The 19,183-nt window shown below is 40.3% G+C and overlaps 1 protein-coding gene across 1 annotated transcript in view; it reads right to left on the bottom strand.

Annotated features, from left to right (window-relative positions):
* The window catches only part of STAT4 (signal transducer and activator of transcription 4), a 118,260-nt gene extending 99,645 nt beyond the window's left edge, over nucleotides 1–18,615 (bottom strand). The window contains exons 1-3 of the mRNA XM_008258847.5: nucleotides 18,446–18,615; nucleotides 14,817–14,945; nucleotides 13,154–13,298 (exon numbers count right to left, since the gene is read on the bottom strand). Of these exons, the coding sequence (XP_008257069.1) occupies nucleotides 13,154–13,298; nucleotides 14,817–14,944 (273 nt within the window). The 5' untranslated portion in view covers nucleotide 14,945; nucleotides 18,446–18,615. The remainder of the gene's footprint in view (nucleotides 1–13,153; nucleotides 13,299–14,816; nucleotides 14,946–18,445) is intronic.
* Between the last annotated feature and the right edge of the window lie 568 nt (nucleotides 18,616–19,183).

Below are 19,183 nucleotides of genomic sequence, written 5' to 3'. Positions count from 1 at the left end.
GTTTTGGGTATATGGTGAGTGAATAACTGATGGGAACAATCTCTCTCGCTCTCGCTCTCGCTTGCTCTCTCTCTCTCTCTCCATCCTACAAATAAAAAAAATTAAAATGATGTTCTTTGCCCTAAATGTATTGTATAAACATATGATACACTATTTGACCTCAATCTACATCTTTTTCAGTCTGATTGTATAACTTGCTCATGAACGTTGAGCAGGCAGTGAAAAAATGGCAGAGGCCCTCTAACAATCACTTTGTCATTGTACTGTGTGTGTTTCATTGTGTGAGGAACCTCAGAACCTTCTGGATTCCTAGAGCTCATAGCACACTTGACTGGGGGATAGGTACTGGTTCAGAAGAACCACTCCCCCTGCACCCACCCACCCCTGCCCCCAACCCCAGCTGAAGGCGAGCTCCAGGACATTTGCTTTGCCTCCCTTTTGCTCTGTCCTTACACCTCTCCAGAGTTAGCACAGTTTCTCTGTTTTCAAATGTTTGGTGTTTCCCTCCTTCCTTTGAAAGGCTTCCTCAGCTGTGCTTGCTTCTGGTCCTGACCTTTTCTCACGTGAGCCATGTGTTCTAAGTACATTTCTTGGTGATGCCAATCCTTTCCATTCTTAGAAATTGCTGATTGCAGCAAGAAAAACCTGTATTGGTCTTAAATACTCTAGCAAAACTGCATTTAACATCATGACGTGACATTTGCTCCATTTAGTTAGAGACATCCATTACAATAAGGCAAGATTCATCCTTTCAATGTCAGCTCAACTCTTTTACTAAACAAGATACTGAGCCCCTACTATGTACCTGGCTCTGGTTTAAGCGCTGAGAATGCCAAGATGACAGCACGCAAGGAGCTCATGGTCGTGGAGGAGACGGCAAATATGGACAGTTACAGTCACAGTTGCTGCCGATGGGCTTCCTGTGACACATCACTTTAGAATTTATCAAAGTCATCTTTTTATCTGACCTCTCCCCCAAACCTAATCTTCATTATGCATCAACGTCTATGTAATTACTCAAGCTAATGCTCTCAGTTATCACTTATTGTTTCACTTCCTTACACATTTCAAATCTACTCACTCATCATAATGCCTTCACCAAACTATCTTCCAATGCCAATATCTATTTTTCATCCCATTGCCACTGTCTACCTTAACATCTTATTTCTTTTTTTCTTAAACTATTGCAATGATGTCCCAATGGTCTGCATCCTGGTCTTCAACTTCAACACTGCTATTCTCCACATTGTTGCTATGGAGATTTTTTATGTCTATGTCTATATCTGTATCTGTGGAAAGATTTTTTTTTATTGTTCAGGGAGTAGAATACAAGAATCTAAAGGAGCAGATACTATGAGTTGATGACCAATGAAATACTAATTTTTTCAAACATAAATCCTCACAAATATGAGGAACATTATAAAAAGAAGTTTTTAAAAAATATTTAAAATGTGGTACTGCTTGTTTTCTCATTCCTACATCTCTAAGGAGGCAGAGGTCACAAGTAAAGTGACAGTAGACAGGCAGTTCTGGACATCATCGATAAACACAGGGCTTTCATGTTTTAGGCCCCAGAGTAGCTCTTGGCTACTTATACCAATTCACCCTTAGAAGCCCACTGAGCAGCTGGGGGTAAGACGGTTATGCTGTCAACCAAAGTAGTCGATCAGAGGATCATGGTAATAAACTACAAAAAATCAACCATCTATCAAGTCCTTGGCCCTGGGCCCTCATTATTGGAAGGGAGTAGTGGGAAGAAATGGGTGTCAGGCGAATATTTTGTCCCCAGACCACCACTGGAGAAGGTAGCAATGGAGACCTGGAGTATTTAACCTATTCCTTAAATCCTGAATTTTGGTTGATGAATTAAAACAGATACTTTTCTAATGACTTCTTTGGACTGGTTAAAGGCATTTGCTCAATGCCTATGAACTAAATTTAGATATCTACTAAGTTTATGTATTTTTTTTTTATTTGACAGAGTTAGACAGTGAGAGAGAGAGAGACAGAGAGAAAAGTCTTCCTTCCGTTGGTTCACTCTCCAAATGGCTGCTACGGCCAGCGCGCTGCGCCAATCCGAAGCCAGGAGCCAGGTGCTTCCTCCTGGTCTCCCATATGGGTGCAGGGCCCAAGCACTTGGGCCATCCTCCACTGCACTCCCTGGCCACAGCAGAGAGCTGGACTGGAAGAGGAGCAACCGGGACAGAATCCAGTGCCCATATGGGATGCTGGCACCACAGGCGGAGGATTAACCAAGTGAGCCATGGCGCCGGCCCCAATATCTACTAAGGTTTTTTTTTTTTTTTTTTTTTTGACAGGCAGAGTGGACAATGAGAGAGACAGGGAGAAAGGTCTTCCTTTACCGTTGGCTCACCCTCCAATGGCTGCCGCGGCCGGCGTGCTGCAGCCGGCGCACCGCGCTGATCCAAAGGCAGGAGCTAGGTGCTTCTCCTGGTCTCCCATGCGGGTGCAGGGCCCAAGCACTTGAGCCATCCTCCACTGCACTCCGGGGCCACAGCAGAGAGCTAGACTGGAAGAGGGGCAACCAGAACAGAATCTGGTGCCCCGACTGGGACCAGAACCCAGGGTGCCGGCGCCGCAGGTGGAGGATTAGCCTATTGAGCCGCGGCATCGGCCTCTATTAAGTTTAGACATCTACTTGATGATTCATGTAAATCACAACTTTAAGGATTAATACAAATGAATTTCAACCTGAGTTTTTACTATATTGGCTAACATTTACAGGTAAATTTATTTATTTATTGCCCATTTTTGTACTTTTGCTTATTAAATCTACTTTTACAAAATTATATAAAAATATTTCAAAAGACTTACAAAAGAACTTTGGATTAAATGTATGTCTTTGGAAAAGTGATAGGTCACAATGAGTTATATAATGGACAACTTTCTTATAAGTCTTCATCTACACATGACGGGGACAACTAAAATAGGACACTTTGAAAAAACTGTTAGAAGAATTGCACAATTATCTTACTTTTAAGGCGATTATCCACCCAACTTTTTCTTCATGACCCCTATGAGGGTTCTCAGCAAATGGAACCAATGAATAGTAAAAACACATGACTCCAAACATCTTTTTCTCAGCTGGCATTTGCATCTCTCCATCACTTTCAGCAATATGATTAGTCATCTAGTTTTCTACCTGACCATGGACTGTCCTCTGGGACTGACAACACCTTTGGAAGTTTCTGCTGCAGGCTCCATTGGTATGTTCTAAAGCTTCCATGTCAGCTCCTGGTCAGCTCTGCCAGTAGCCCAGGAAAGCATGTTTCCCAAAACTAAGACTTTGGAGTAAATTTTTCATCACCTGAATAGGTTATATTTTTTCCCTCTGGTATATTATAGCTAGTTTTTGTGTTAGGGAAAATAAAATCTATCTAATCTTTGAATGGAAAGAGGAGAGAAACAACAGCTTTAGAATTCTCCAATAATTTTTGGCCCACAGCAGCCAACAGGTGGGTCTCCCTGGAGAGAACACTAGCTTTGTACCCTCAAGGCAAACTACATGAGCCCTACTTTTAAGAAGCCCAAACTGTCATTTGGGATTAAAAAAATATGTTTCACTATACATAAAGTAGTTATTGCATAAAGAAGCCTCAGACTCCTGCATAAATTTGGAAAATTGGAACTCAAGGAAAGGATAAATCACTATGAACTCAAGCACTAAATTGTGACAGAAGAGTTAACAAAGAGGAAGCATAATCTAAGCAGTTCTTGGCAGGATAAATGCTTGGGGGGAAATACGTACAAAATGATTCATGAATGAAATTTTAGGTTCTTGGGATCCTAAGCTGATCATATTGGATTCCAATTTAGGGAATTGTCATGCATACTTTCCACCTTTTGTTGATCAGCCCAAACTATGCAGGAAGCAAAATCTTGACAACCAATTCACCTTAAATGGCATAGCACACAGATCTGTCGGTCTTTGAAATATGAATGCTGTTATACTGGCATGGGGTGATTAGCTCAGAGGGAGGCAAACTGTAAGTGAATGAGTGAGTGAGTGAGTGTGTGTGTGTGTGTGTGAGAGAGAGAGAGAGAGAGCGATTTCAGGAAGGAGCTATGGAGTGACTGACAAACTGGCTGCCACTCCTGTGGCATGACACGAACAACTGAACCCTCGACTCAGAGCTCCTCCAACATTAACACAAAGTGGCTACATATTTTTGTCAGGTCTGGGTTGAGGTCATCTTTGTACCTCTGTGTGTGTGTGTGTGTGTGTGTGTGTGTGGTGTGCAGAGGGGAAGGAAGAGGAGTGGGCTGTGAAAGCAGCATGAGTTGGAGGATAAGATCTAGCAGGGTTTTTTTTTTTTCCTCCTAAGGTATTACAAAATGCTCTTCTAATCCTCCGCCTTATCATATGGACAATTTCACATCACCAGATATTCAGAATCAAAAACAGAATTTTTACAGACTGGACAAGAAGGAATCTACCAACGACCCAATTTTCAGGGAGTTCTCAGCTCTACAACATATTTTTGCTCAAGCACACCCCAATGACCGCCAAGTCAGAGACCACAGTGGTACACAGGGTAGGACGTGTGAGGTGTGGGTGACATTCACACGTGTTCTCTCACCCACCCGGTCCAAGACTCTCACTGATAGAGTCATTAACCTGCTCTGTGAAAAATACTGTGTAGATGGTGGGATTACTAACCACAGAGTTAACACCAAAATCCTGAATAGAGCTTTCTAATTGATAGAGATTGTTTTCTATAACACAAGAGTCTTGATGTGTATTTTCCCCCACTTTCCTAACACTAACTTTTGAGGAATAGTCACAGAAGTTGGTATAATTTAAAAACCAAAACACAGGAAATGTATGTAAGTTTCATTATTTCCTAGTGCTTAAAATGTGATAACATAGCAAGAATTCATTATCTTCTTAGTTAAATAATGAATTTCCTATACGATACTCACAAAAGGCACTGAGTACAAAATGACACAGAAGGTGGATTCATTAACTCGTTAAAAATTGATAAAGAAAAACACACGAAATTTTAAGATGCAAAATGGTAAGTAGATCAAGAAGATTTTGTATTGACTTTGAAAAAGTTTGACTTTCTATGTGCCTTACAACATAGTTTCAAAACATTTAAGCAAAACCTTCTAGTTCAGGAGAAGCAAACCACACTACTAGAAGACTGTAACATACCACTCAAAAATCAACAGAATTGTCTATCATGTTTCCCTGCTCCACACTTCATTCCTAACAGTTTGTTTAAACAACCAGAGTAACTTCTACAAATAGAAATCAGTTTATGTCACACCTCTGCTCAAATCTCTCATAGTTTGCATCACACTTAGAATAAGATGCAGATTCTTTACCAAGGTCCACAACTATTTTATAAGTCAGCCCCAGTTTACCTCTTTGATCACCTTTATTTCTATCACTTCACGTTGCAGGTGAATCTTTGTAAAGAATGACAATCATCTTGTAACTGTGGAATTTTGTCCATATATTACTTGGATTTTTGTAGATAGTCTATTCTTTCAATTTCTCTTTTTAAAAATATTTATTTACTTATTTAGAGAGAGGGGAGGTTTCCAGTCCATTCTGGATTACCCCTCAAATGTCTGCAGTGGCCAAAATTAAGCTCACTCCCTGTCTCTCACAGTGGTGGCAGGAACCCACTCACTGCTGCCTCTTAGGACTGCATCAGCAGGAAGATGGAGACAGCATCAGGAGCCAGGTATGAAACCCAGGCATTCCAACAGGGGATGTAGACATTTCAACTGAAGTCTTACCCACTAGGCCACCTCTCTGTTTTCAATTTCTTATTTACTCTGTTTTCATTTGTTTCTAGTAGTATTTTTGACATCATGCATGCTTGACTTCTGTATTTAATTTTCTTCAATAGTTTCTTCCATGAGTGTATCTTTGTGATAAATTTTCAATCTTGTTTAACAACTCAGCTGGGTGTAGAATTCTAAATTGATAGAAGTCATATGCCAGCTCTGTGAAGAAATGTTTCTAACCTCTTCTTACTGGCTACTGTTTTCAAGTTGGCTTTCAGTTTATCTCTCATCTCTTTGTAGGTAATGTACTTATTCGTTTTCTCACCACTTTTAGGATATTTTACTTTGCTCTGACATCCTGCAGTGTCTTTTATTTATCGTGCTTGGGATCCACATTTCTATATTTTAAGCATGTATGGAAACCACATGATAGTTCCTACTTTCAATTCCGTTTTACAGTTTTTTTCTTAATTTTTGCTTCTGTGATTTCCCTTAATTTGTGTTAAGCTTACCTATGCATTTAAAAGTATAATTGTCTAGCATTTCTGTGTATCTTGGAGTGGAATGGTCTTTAAATTTATCTAGACATAAACAGAAGTCAAAAGTGGAATTGTGGACTCTTTGGGCACAAACCATGAGCACTATATACCAAAGTACACAGGCACTCCAAAAAAGTTCAAGTAAAATGCATATTTTGAAAAAAAAAACTGAGCATGGATTTCAAAAAGTTTTTGTACCAAAATAAATTTATGTTTTAATTCCATTTGCCTATGAACTTTTTGGAGTATCTTTGTATACAAAAAGTACCACTTAAAAATACAGAAGGTTAGATGTATACATGAGCAAGAAATACTTGATAGTAAGTACATATTTTAATAAAGTAAGAAAAGAGCAACAAGTGCCCTGAAGAAATAAGATGGATTCAGTCTGACCACAAGAAGCAAGCATAAGGCTACGGAGCCAGTGCACATGCCCTGTGATATAAACTGGTATAATGATATTTGGAAACCGCTTTTGGCATGATGTAGTTCAGTTAAAGATGCACTCAATCCAGGACTCAGCAGCTGCACCCCAAGTGTTTTTCCCAGATAACATCTTGCACATGGGCACCAAGAATGTCCACCATTGTTCTAAGTAGCAAAGAAATACTGGAAATAACTCAAGTGCCCATCAACAATACAATGGATAAATTGTGAAATAGGCACATACTAGAACATTACACAGCAATACAAATAGATACTGCTACACACATTTATGAGGATGAATCTCGGGAACTCTGTTAAGTGCAGAAAGTTGCTGGAGTGTACATACAGGGTAACCTCATTTATGTGAAACTCAGCAGCTTGCAAACCTAGATATTCTACTGATGAGGGACACAGACATATGGGTAAAACCATAACAGAAAGAGATTGATAAAAGCAAATTTTGATCAGTGGGTTTTCTGGGTGGGGAGAGAGAATAGTAGAGTTAGAAAAGAAACATGGGAAGCTTCAGGATACCGTTTGGGTATAAACATGTCAGTGACAGCTTTTGAAAGCCAGAGTCCTTTGATGATTTGTATTAGGAGGGGTTGATGGGTGCATTGATGGATGCTAGATTCCAGTGCCATGGAGTCCTTGAATGTCCCGTGTGGAGAAGCTTGGCAGTAGGAACCAGCTTTAACATTCAAATGCATGCTTCTCACAACTGAGTTCTGGCAACCCAGGGAACCAGAGCACACTAGAAGCCAGTTTATTATTTAGATTTGTGGAGGAGTGTGTTGTATAGCTTACAACTAATCTTAAAGGGAAGAAATAGTGGAACATGCCATTCATCCTACATTACTGAGGACAAACATTTCTTAAATTTTACATAGTCTATGCATTATGCCTTTATATCTCACCTCTTAATGCTTTCCATAGTTTTTTCATTTGAGTGGGAGAAAAATGTTTCTTGAGGTGAACACTTATTTGATATTTTAAACAGCTCTTAAATTTTATCATCTTTAAATAAAAAATTTTTTTAAAGTACATGCAACATGATTCCATTTTTATTTAAGTAATCTGCATAGCCATTCATTTATTCAGAAACTGTTTATGGATCACCTACCAAGTATCTAGGCACTAGAGATACAGCAGTAAAGGAAACACAGAGAGAAGAAGGTGAAATAAGAAAAGGAAGTTTGCAACAGAAACTAAGTCACACTGTTAGGGATTTACCCAAATGAGCTGAAAACTATGCCCACACGAAAACCCACACATGAATGCTAATAGCAGCTTTATTCACAGTTGCCAAAAATGACTAAACAAACTGTAGTACATCCACACAAGGGAACGTAATCATAACAGAAAGAAATGAGCTATCAGACCACAAAAAGACATAGAAAAACTTTTAAATGCAGACTGCTAGGAGAAACAGCCAGTCTAAAAGACTACCTGCTGTGTGATTCCAACTGTATGACATTCTGGAAAAGGCAGAACTACAGAGAGGAAATGATGAGTAGTTTCTGGGGTTTTGGTTGGAAGCGAGGGAGGGAGGACTAGTTGGAGGACAGGAGATTTTTTAAAGGCAATAAAATCTTTCAGTATGATCCTGCATTGGTAGACACTTGACATTACACATTTGCCAAAACCCGTAGAATTATCAATGAACTCTAATGTAACCTTGGACTTTGAATTAATAAGAGCATGTCATTATTAGTTCATCAACTGGGACTAATGTACTATGCAAAAGCAGCCAGCTAACATAGGAAAATGGAGCAGTGGGTGGACGGAGAAGGAATATTTGGTAACTTAAAAGTTTTTATTTTTTCCAGTATTTCAGATATACAGTTTTAAGAGCATAATGATACTTCTCACCCTGCCCTCCCTCTCCCTCTTTTTCTTATTTTTCTTTTAATTTTCACAAGGACATACTTTGAGTTTAGTGTACAATTACAAGCTTAACCCTCCACTAAATACAGAATTCAGCAAGTAGTAGTAAGTGGAAAAAACACTGTTCCTTTAAAGACAATGGCTACAAACAATAATCAAATCTCAAAGTATCAATTTCGCTCATATATACTGAATTTTTTGTACTCTGTATATTAGTTACCACAAATCAGGGAAAATGCATGACATCTGTCTTTTGGGGACTGACTTTCTGTACTTTCAGAAAGCTCATTTTTTTCTGTAAACCTAAAACTTCTTTAAAAAATAAAGCCTGTACTATTTTTTAAAGTCCAAGAAAAAGGCACAGCATTCTTGAAATATCTAGGGCAGAAACTTATTTCTAGAAAATTCTTACACAGACCTTACTGTATGCTTTGCAAACCATGTGTTTAAGGTTCATCTCTCGGAGTGGGCACCAATGTTACTCCTCTAAGCCCCAAGGAAGCTGAGGCCAGAGACTGTAAATAAGTGACAGAGCCAGCATTTAACTCAATCCGCAATCTTTGCTCCAGGCCTTGACATGAGGCAGCTCCCGGCAGAGGGGCCAAGATGAGCTAGACAATGGTGTTCACAGCATCTGCCTTGGCTGGAGACCAGCACTCAGCTGGTGCTATCCTTTGTTCCCCAGGCTCCCGACTCCCCCTTCACCTCTCCTTCTTCCTTTAAAAGTCATCTTGCTAGCTTGCAAATTGGGAAAGGCACTTTTGGGACTAAAGAGATTTGCTCTTCCCACAAGTAGGCTCTTGAATAAACTTGCATCAGCTCTGCTCTTGGGTGAATTGGCAGTCCAGTGCCAAGCAACCTGGACCAATTTTAACCATAGCAGCCTGGACCAATTTCAACCATATCAGATACAGTTGATTAAAGTATCAAAACCAGAGACCTCAGCTGTTCAATAAAGCACCAAAATAAATTTGCCTTATACCTACTTAGTTGCCCAGGTAACATATTGTTTGCTCCTCTTGTTACAATTGTTAAAATGGTTTGTGTCTAAAACCCCAGAAGATGAAAATATTCAAGCCAGAGAAGCTCAGTGTCACTAGCTTTTTGATAGGAGCTTTTTACTTCATTTTGTGAAGAGGAGGAAATCTTGTTTTATAAAAAAAAAAAATTTGTCCTATAAAGAAAAACTTAGAGGGAATAGGACAAGTTAGATAAAAAAGCACAAAATGTGGGTTTGTTTAGGTGTAAAACTAGCTGACAATGATCTTTATTACTATTTTCTATTATTTTCTAAATTAATAAAATTTCCCAACAAGTGTAGTTTATAAAATAAAAATTATAGAAGCACAAAAAAGCAAGTTTTCTCCCTAGCTCACAATATCTTCATAAGCTGGAGAAAGCATGGGCCGGGAGGGTTATGGAAAAGTTGATTACCTGGTACTAGGTTACAGTTAGATAGGAATGAAAACCTTTGTTGTCTACTAAAAGTAGGGTGACTATAATGATAATGAACTGCCTATTTCTCTTAAAAAGCCCTAGAAGATGGATTTTGAAAGTTTTCATTGTAAGTAAATGTTAAATACTTGAGGATATATGTTTACCTGATTGAACATTATGCCGTATATGCATGTATAAAAACATCATATGGCATGCCAGAAATACATACAATGTTATGAGTCTGTTAAAAATAAGATTTAAAAACTATCTATCTTAATTAACCAAATTGTTGTTTGAATTCCTTGTTTGTAGGAGATCATGTCGGGAGGGGGTGGAAGGTTACAAAAGGAGGTCAACCTACCCTGGAACACCTTGTGACCTGGTTAGACACGTCCAGCTCAGGTGAAAGGGACAACAGGTGATGGCTGTTATCTTGCAGCCATAAGTTCACATCTCAGTGGGAGGTGTGAACAAGGGCTAAAGCCTGTGGAAGGCTTCTTTGCTGTGGCGGCTCCCTGGGCAGGTTCTCTAGGGATGGATGCAGACTGGGTTAGAAGAAGGGGGACAATAGAGGATTCCTGGTGGCGGGACCCTCCTGGGGCTCAGAGTCATTTCACAGTGAACGTGCTGCATTTGGGAACAAGCAGTAGATCTACTTTTCCCTGGGCAGGGATGGTGAGGGAGCTTTGGGAATTTGTTGGGAAAGCTCTAAAGAGGAACGATGTTGGTGAGCCAGTGACGAGAGCAGTAGTTTGTGCTTGAGGGGAATGTGATTGGGATTCCAAGGCAGATTCTTGAACAGTGAAGGAAGGAAGTAGAAGGGAGGTTCTAGCCAGATTCATTATTTCAGGACAGGTAAACAGTCTCATATCCCCGTCAAGAACAAAAGCCCCTGATCTACACTAAGATTCTGCTCTTTTCCCTATGAACGAGAAGAAGAACCATTTGTTGAAAGCCTGCTTTTTGTCAGAATAATGCCGCAGTCTTCCTCACAATTCCCAAAAGCAAAGAACAATCATCCTCATTTATGTTAGCAGATACAGAGACTCAGAAAGATGAAGTGAGTTGGTGAAAGCCACATTTGAGGCCAGAATTTTAACTCAGATCCTCTTAATTCCAAAGACCATGCGTTACCCATTTTGTACCTCTGCGCACCTCTAGTAACGTGACTTACAGGATCTTTGCTTTTAGGGTAGGTGACAGTAAAGCTTTCTAAAAAGGGACAGACAAACATTATATACACACACACATATAATGCAGACATACATTTTATTTTAGGCTATATGGGCCACATGGACTGTGTACCAACTTCTCAACTCAGCCATTATGGTGCAAAAGCAGCCACAGAAAATACAGAAACCGATGAACATGCCCGTCTTCAGATAAAATATAAAAATCTGAAATTTGAATTTCATATTTTCTTGTTTCACAAATATTCTTCTTGAATTTTATTTCATGATTTAAAAATCTTTATTTTTTACAACTGCTAAAAATGTAAAACCCATTCTTGATCAGAGGCCACACAAAACACAGGCAGTGATCATTTGATTTGTGAGTCAAAGTAGGCCAGCCCCTGATCCAGGTTTATTGATTAGAACACTAAGCTAATGAGGCCAACAATAACGTACAAGACAGTTTGATGTGCACTACAAACATCCTGTTTTGTTAACAATATGTGATACCCCTACCCCTGGCAGAGTGTCATGCAGATTTGTAAGGGATTAAAAGGGCAAAACTGACTAGTGCAATCCAAATAACAGAAAAAACTTTCTATCTATCTATCTATCTATCTATCTATATACACACACACCTCTCTAAATGTTGGTAAGGCCAAGCACATTTGTACTACAACCTAGGTTAAATTTTCTAAAAGATGTACATCTCATAAGTTTGTAATTCTAAGAATGCCTCACAAAGAAATGGCACAAGGTATTTTTATATTACATGTGTTATACAGGCACTCAGTAAATATTACAACAACCTATGTTCGAAGTTTATAAAATAGCACCTCTGGGTTTAGCTCTATATTAACTGCCTTTCATTCTTTCCATCCCTGACTCACTCCACTCATTCTTTAATCAATAAACATTGCACATCAACTATAGGTCCTGGTTCATGCTGGGCACTGCAAATTCAAAGGTGATTACAAAATCGTTTCCTCAAGGAACCCACAGTTTTGGGAAAAGACAAACATGCAGAAATAGTACTAATGTAGATTATGCTGTCACATTCGCAGATACGTTCTGGGTGCCATGGAAACACAGAGATGGGCTCTGCTGGAGAGAACCTTTGCTATGGGGGCAGACCATACCAATGAACACTTTTCAAGGATGTGGGATCTGAATCAAATACAGAAGGATGCTTATGCTTGTAATGTTTCCTCATGTGAATGGGAATCCTCACCCTGGAATGTCACACGAAAGACAAACGCAAGGGAGGACAGCTATGACATTTTTGTCTTTTGAGCTTCTGTCCCAGTAGTGTTGAACTTGACCATAGCTACACACACACACACACACACTCTTTTCACTTACAGTGTAACAGTAGAGTGACTACAGCTAACAATGATGTATTTTTGTATATTTCACAAGCTGTAAGCGAGGATTTTGAACGTTCTCACTACCAAGTCATGAGAAATATTGAAGGTGATGAATATGCTATTTGTCTTGATCTCATTACACAATGTACACAGGAACAGAAATATCACACTATAGCTCATAAACATGTACAATTATCACATGTCAATTAAAAAAACCCTTATTTTTGAAAATTACCAAAAAAACCCTCATGAGAAGTAAATATTGGACAATAAAAGCACAATATTTTTAAATAGTAAGAAAACACAAATTTTTGTCCCTTAAATTTTGTTGGAAAATAATGCAAAGGGTCTTTCAAAAGTTCATGGAAAATATGTATTATGAAAAAATATGGATTTCAAAAATATTTGTACACAAATTTAGTTTTTAATTCCACTTTCCAGGAACTTGTTAAGCATACACTTGTGTAAGGGTAGATGTTTGTGTTTTCTGGTGTTTCTTTTCTTAGACTGAGTTTAAGATACATACATGCACATATTCTGAAAAAGTAGAATGCATTCTCACCTGAAGGACTTTCCTAATTCTTTTCAGATTGTGTATCAAGAGTAGGTTTTTCTCTTTGGAAACACGGCCTAACTGTTCATCCAATTGTATTAGCAAGTTTTGGAGAAGAATTGTTGCCATGGTTTCATTGTTAGATGCCGCCTCCCTAAAAAATAAAGTGCTATTACACAACAGGAAAATCTTTGTAAAATGTCTAGGTTTTTGCCACGCTCATTTAAAAGTGGCAAATCTATTCCACAGTGACAAGCATTTAAAGGTTTTCAAAAATTAAACTGGACACATGATAACTTGCTAAATATCACTAACAATTAGAGAATTGCAAATCAAAACTGCAATAAGATACTGCTTTACACTTATTAATATGGCTATTATTAAAAAATAATTCATGGCAAGGATATAGAAAAATTGGAGTTCTTGTGTTTTACTGGTGGGAATGCAAAATGGGGCAGCCACTGTGGAAAATATGATGGCAGTTACTCAAAATATTAATCAAAAAATTAACATAAGAACCAGGAACTTCACATCTGGATATAACCAAAAGAACTGGAATCAGGAACTTGAACAGATAGATATTCACATACCAACATTCATAGTAAGTGTATTAGCAATAGCCAAATGGAAACATTGACAGATGACAGATTTGACTGGATCAAAGGGCTATTTGTACATACAATGGAAACTTCAAAAAGGAAGAAAATTCTGATCTATGTAACAACATGAATGAACCTTGAAAACATTATACCAAGTAAAATGTCAGCATCAAAGAACAAATATTGTATGAATCCACTTATTTTAAAGTACCTGGAGTAGTCAAATTCATAGAGACAGCAAATAAAATGGTAGTTGCCAGGAGCTGAAGTTGGAAAGAACTGGGAGTTACTGTTTAGTGAGTACAGAGATTCAGTTTGGGAAGAAGAAAATGTGTGGATGAATAGTGATGATAGTTGCTGAACAGTATGGATATACTTAATGCCACTGAATGGAACACCTAAAAATGGCAGACTCTACATTATATATATTTTGCCACACTAAAAGAAGGATGACTGGAGGAAAAAAAAAGTTTAAATTGTACACAGTAGGCAGAGTTTTGAAAACTGAATTGGGCAGTCTGAGACAAAAGAAGCTTTGGGGAGGTAGTCCTCATGCACAAAGCCTTAAAAGGGTCTTAGGAGGCATACTAAATATTGAGCTTATTATTTGCCTTCAAGTTGCCCCAAAACTCTAAGAGTATACAGGAAGGGAGCAAAGAATAGGGAAGACGTTTGTTGTGTAAACAGTTGGGGGCAGTGTGAAGTGGTTTTGGGGACAGGGAATGAGAGTTTCCTGGAAATGATGGGATGGGAGTTCCTAAGGAAAAATATTTACATTGAGTGTGTGATAGAGAATTGATATAACCAATAGTTTCATTTCTTTTTTTATATTTAAAAAATTGCTGGAGCTTTGGCCTACCAAAAGGCATAGCACCGAAATCTTTAAACTTTCATCTACAATGGATGGAACCAGAAAGGACAATCATTCCCCTCCTTTGAGAAGGTTTTTCAAACCTTGAAGCAGTTCTTTTGCATTTATTGACTGAGTCCAGGGTGGCCCACAGAATAAATCCACATAGATAGAGCATAGAACTTATATACATCAGCATCTAGGAAAGTATGTTTGATCCTACCAGTCTTGGTTTTCAATCCACTGGGCCAGCAGATGTCGAATTTCCATAGGAAAGTTGTCATCGTAGAATTGATCTACTTGTTCCAAAAACTTGATTTCTAGCTGTTGGACTTGATTCCACTGAGACATGCTGTAAAAGAAGGGGAAACATTAAGAGTTTTAAAGTACTGCTGATTGATAGCTGTGGTACATGTGTTCTTTAGATTTCAGACAACGCTGTCCATTAGTTAACTGGGGAAAAAAGCGTTCTCTTGTTTTAGAGTCACCCAACTATAGTCAGAAAAGAGAAAGTGATTTCTTTTTTTTTTTTTATCTTTTATTTAATGAATATAAATTTCCAAAGTACGACTCATGGGTTACAATGGCTTCCCCCCCCATACCGTCCCTCCCACCCACAACCCTCCCCTTTCCCACTCCCTCTCCCCTTCCATTCACATCAAGATTCATTTTCGATTGTCTTAATATACAGAAGATCAGCTTAGTATACCTTAAGTAAGGATTTCAACAGTTTGCTCCTACACAGAAACATAAAGTGAAAAATAATAGATGATTTTTTTTTAAATGATGATGAAATCAGATCAGACCTATTGTCATGTTTAATCCCAGTGAGAGTCAAGTTGGGAATTGATAATTTCTTTTCTTTTTTTTTTTTTTTTACAGAAGATCAGTTTAGTGTACATTAAGTAAAGATTTGAATCGTTTGCACCCCCCTAGAAACACAAAGTGAAATATACTGTTTGAGTACTCGTTATAGCATTAAGCCTCAGTGTACAGCACATTAAGGACAGAGATCCTACATGAGGAGTAAGTGCACAGTGACTCCTGTTGTTGACTTTACAAATTGACACTCCTGTTTATGGCATCAGTAATCTCCCTATGCACCAGTCATGAGTTTCCAAGGCTATGGAAGCCCCTTGAGTTCTCCGACTCTTATCTTGTTTAGACACGGTCATAGTCAAAGTGGAGGTTCTCTCCTCCCTTCAGAGAAAGGCACCTCCCTCTTTGAAGACCTGTTCTTTCCACTGGGATCTCACTCACAGAGATCTTTTTGCCAGAGCGTCTTGGCTTTCCATGCCTGAAATACTCTCATGGGCTTTTCAGCCAGATCCGAGTGCCTTTAGGGCTGATTCTGAGGCCAGAGTGCTATTTAGGACATCTGCCAAATTTGGGGCATGCTCGGGCTGACTTGCCCCAATTGGTAGAGTTGGAAACATACCAGGGGATTCCAATTCAATCCCATCAAGGTGGCATGTGCCAATGCCATCTCACTATTCCAAGTGATCAATTTCAGTTCACAATTGATCATAATGAAAGGACTAAGAGTCAAAGGGAGCACATAAACAAGTCTAGTATCTGCTAACACTAACCGATAGAGAAAGTGATTTCAATCCAAATACAGCAACTCCTTTCCATTTTTCTGTCTCCCTAATGACAGAATAACCTTCTTCCTCTGCCCCCAAACTACATCCTCCCTTGTTCTAATATCATCTCTGTTTCACCTTTTCCAGGAAGACTGTGTTCCTCTTCCACAACACACCTCCAACTGTCTACACAGGTTTACACTCTCAGCAAACTCCTTCTCTATCCTTTGGTCTTTCTGCACTACTACACGTGGAGGAACTTGAAGGTCAATTTGCCATACCTCCTAAGATGGTCTTATGCTTTTTATGTGAGGAATACCCAATAACACCTTCTTTTATATGAAACTGACTTTAAAAGCTTCAGAGTTGCTGGCTTCTAGAAGGAGTTTTATGTTTCTGACTTCTGATCAAATTCTATCTTGGCTTCCTGAAGAATTTCATGGATGCATTTTTGTGAGTTCTAGTTCTTTCAGCTCAAGAGATTTCTCAATCAATGAATACTTTTATGTCTTTCTGTGATTTTGTACTAAAAAAATTTTGCACTATGGCTAGGCAAAATTTTAAAGTCTACCTTTAATTTTTCTCTGATGTGCATCTGACAGTAGTTAAACCCTCAAGTTACTTGAGGAAGAAACCACACTGGAGACAAATTGTCATTTTGACAAAAATAGATCTATTTCTTATTTTCAGGAAAGTTAATATGACATCTTGGAACTGCAGCATTTTATTTTTTAAAAAGTCAAATTTTTTATTGTTTTTCAGCCATACTAGGTCAAGGGGAAAAATCTCTTTTACATAATTAATCACAACTGTGGTATTTCCATATATCTCACAGGTATGTTAAGGTTTGCTTTTGCCTTTAGAACATCATGGTGATACATTTTATCTATGCATTCTCCAGGTTTCATACAGCACCATTTCCACAAGCTCCAGTAAATGATCCAAAACATATAGAAAGAAAATCATTGCCAATGTCTTTAAAGTGAAAGCTAGTGAAAAAAGAAATAAGGTCAACTTTTCAGATTATATTTTTGAAGACCTTTACACATTGCAATTCTACTTATGTTGCAAGTGCTTAATAAATGCTCATTAAATCATCAGTGAATGGCACTCCTTGATACCGCTATGAATAGTGCAGAGAGATAGTCAGCATTACTCCAGGAAGAAAACCCATGAAGACCAAATCGGGGAAATGACGCCTGCCTGGGACGCTATGACTCTTAGTGATGGACCTTAGGTTTCCTGACGCCAACCCAGTTTCTTCCTGATACTGGATGTGATTCTCTTCACACAAACTGGAACATTCGTTCCCATGCTGCTATCGACAATGTCCTGCCAGAGCTCTATCCATTTTTTCTACAACAGACAACACCAGCTAAAAACAGCATTACGATTTTTAATTACTACTATTGTAAAAGCCTTCCCATGATACAGATAAAAATACATTTTTTTTCTAAGAAATTCTTCTATTAAAGGTAGTTCAGTCCTAAAACAGGGGCTTTCCTTCCAAAGAGCTAATCTCAGGGCTGGAAAAAGGGGGAGTGGAGGTTGGAAAGATTATTATCTATACAAAGCTAAAATATACATGAAAAAAGTAAATGTTTATCTTTGGTGCAAAAAAAATTTTCGAAATCTGTAGATTTTCCACGAACTCTGAGGATCTCTCGTATACACGGATTCAACCCTTTTTGGCACCGAAAGCAGCATTTTCATTCCGTTGTCCATGAACTTTTCACGGTGCCCCCGCCTGGCGCTAGGACATGCTTGCCCGTTTCATCCACTAGACGTGCCTTTAGACACCCGGCAGTGAGTGTCCTCGCTTTCCCGCTCTAAGGGCTGATGCTCCAGTCCCCACAGCGTGAGACCCCGGCAGCGAGCGGCGCCCTGGGCTCTGTGAGCCATGGCTTGCAGGGGCTCCCACCTGCCCGAGACCGCCTGCCCGGGGCGCACTCACTGGCTGTCCTGCGGGCATTCAGTGGCCCACCGAGCCAGGACAGAGCTCCGTGTGGGCCCTGAGTGGGGACACGCCTCCGCCACAGCCGCCCCCGACCCACAGCCGCGCCCAGGTTCCCCGCCCTCAGGGCCGCGCCCGTGAACCTCAGCGTGGGACCCTTCTCTTCACAACGACCCCTCCTCAGACAGATTCGAGAGAAGCCACGGCCAAAGCGCCCGGGGAAAGCAAAGCCGTCGGCGCGCAGCGCCCGGCGCGCAGGCAGACGCGTATCCCAGTCGGGAGAGGCCACACCACGGCGCGGGCTGCCCTACTTACACGGCGCTGCCTCGTCCCCGCTCCCGGGCCGCGCTCCCGGCCACAGCCAGAGTCGCCCCCTCACGTTCCCCGGCAAACAGCCGCTGACAGCGTCGTCAGCGGGACATTTGCATTTCTCCTCCCACTTGAGGCTTTCCTGTGCGTCAGGGTTTGAGTCCCTGGGACTTTACTTGGGTAGGTTCCCACCCACTCTCTATTCTAGATATCTTGGGGTTGGGGGGTGGAGAAGGTGAAGGAGAAGGTCAGGCTGAAGCCCACCCACCCCCGGAGGGCGCCCTCTTCCCTCCAGCCACGTCTCAACCGCGGGTGGCCCCAGCGGGGCCGGAAGAAGAGGAAGGCTTGTGACACTCTCTTCGTTATCGCCAATGATTCCCCCAGAGGTTGCGAATCGCCTGCCAGCTTCTTTACCCGTGGTAAACTCAGCATCAGACCCACTCACCCCGGTGAGCCCGCCCTTGAGGTCAAAGAGTGGACAGCCGGGGCCAAACCCCAGACTCACAGACCTCCCTGTGCTGTGCACGCCAGCAGGATCCGCTCACTGCTCGCTGCTTGGGGCTCGCTCACCGCTCACCGCTCACCGGAGGCTGGGGCCACCTTTGTGTAGGCCGCCAGTGCCTACCCCTACTGGCCCAGCACCTGGTAGCTATGGTGGCTTTGGTGTGTCCCTCCCCCTCCCGCCTTTGTGACATAGGCCTGTTCTAGAACTGCAGAGCTGGAAGGAGCCTTGCTCCCGCCTGG

The sequence above is a fragment of the Oryctolagus cuniculus genome, chromosome 3 (assembly GCF_051225735.1).
Source record: "Oryctolagus cuniculus isolate XC-2025 breed Fujian yellow rabbit chromosome 3, ASM5122573v1, whole genome shotgun sequence".
Classification (NCBI taxonomy): Eukaryota; Metazoa; Chordata; class Mammalia; order Lagomorpha; family Leporidae; genus Oryctolagus; species Oryctolagus cuniculus.
The sequence above is the reverse complement of the archived record's forward strand: the minus strand, read 5'-3'. Positions and strand labels throughout refer to the sequence as shown.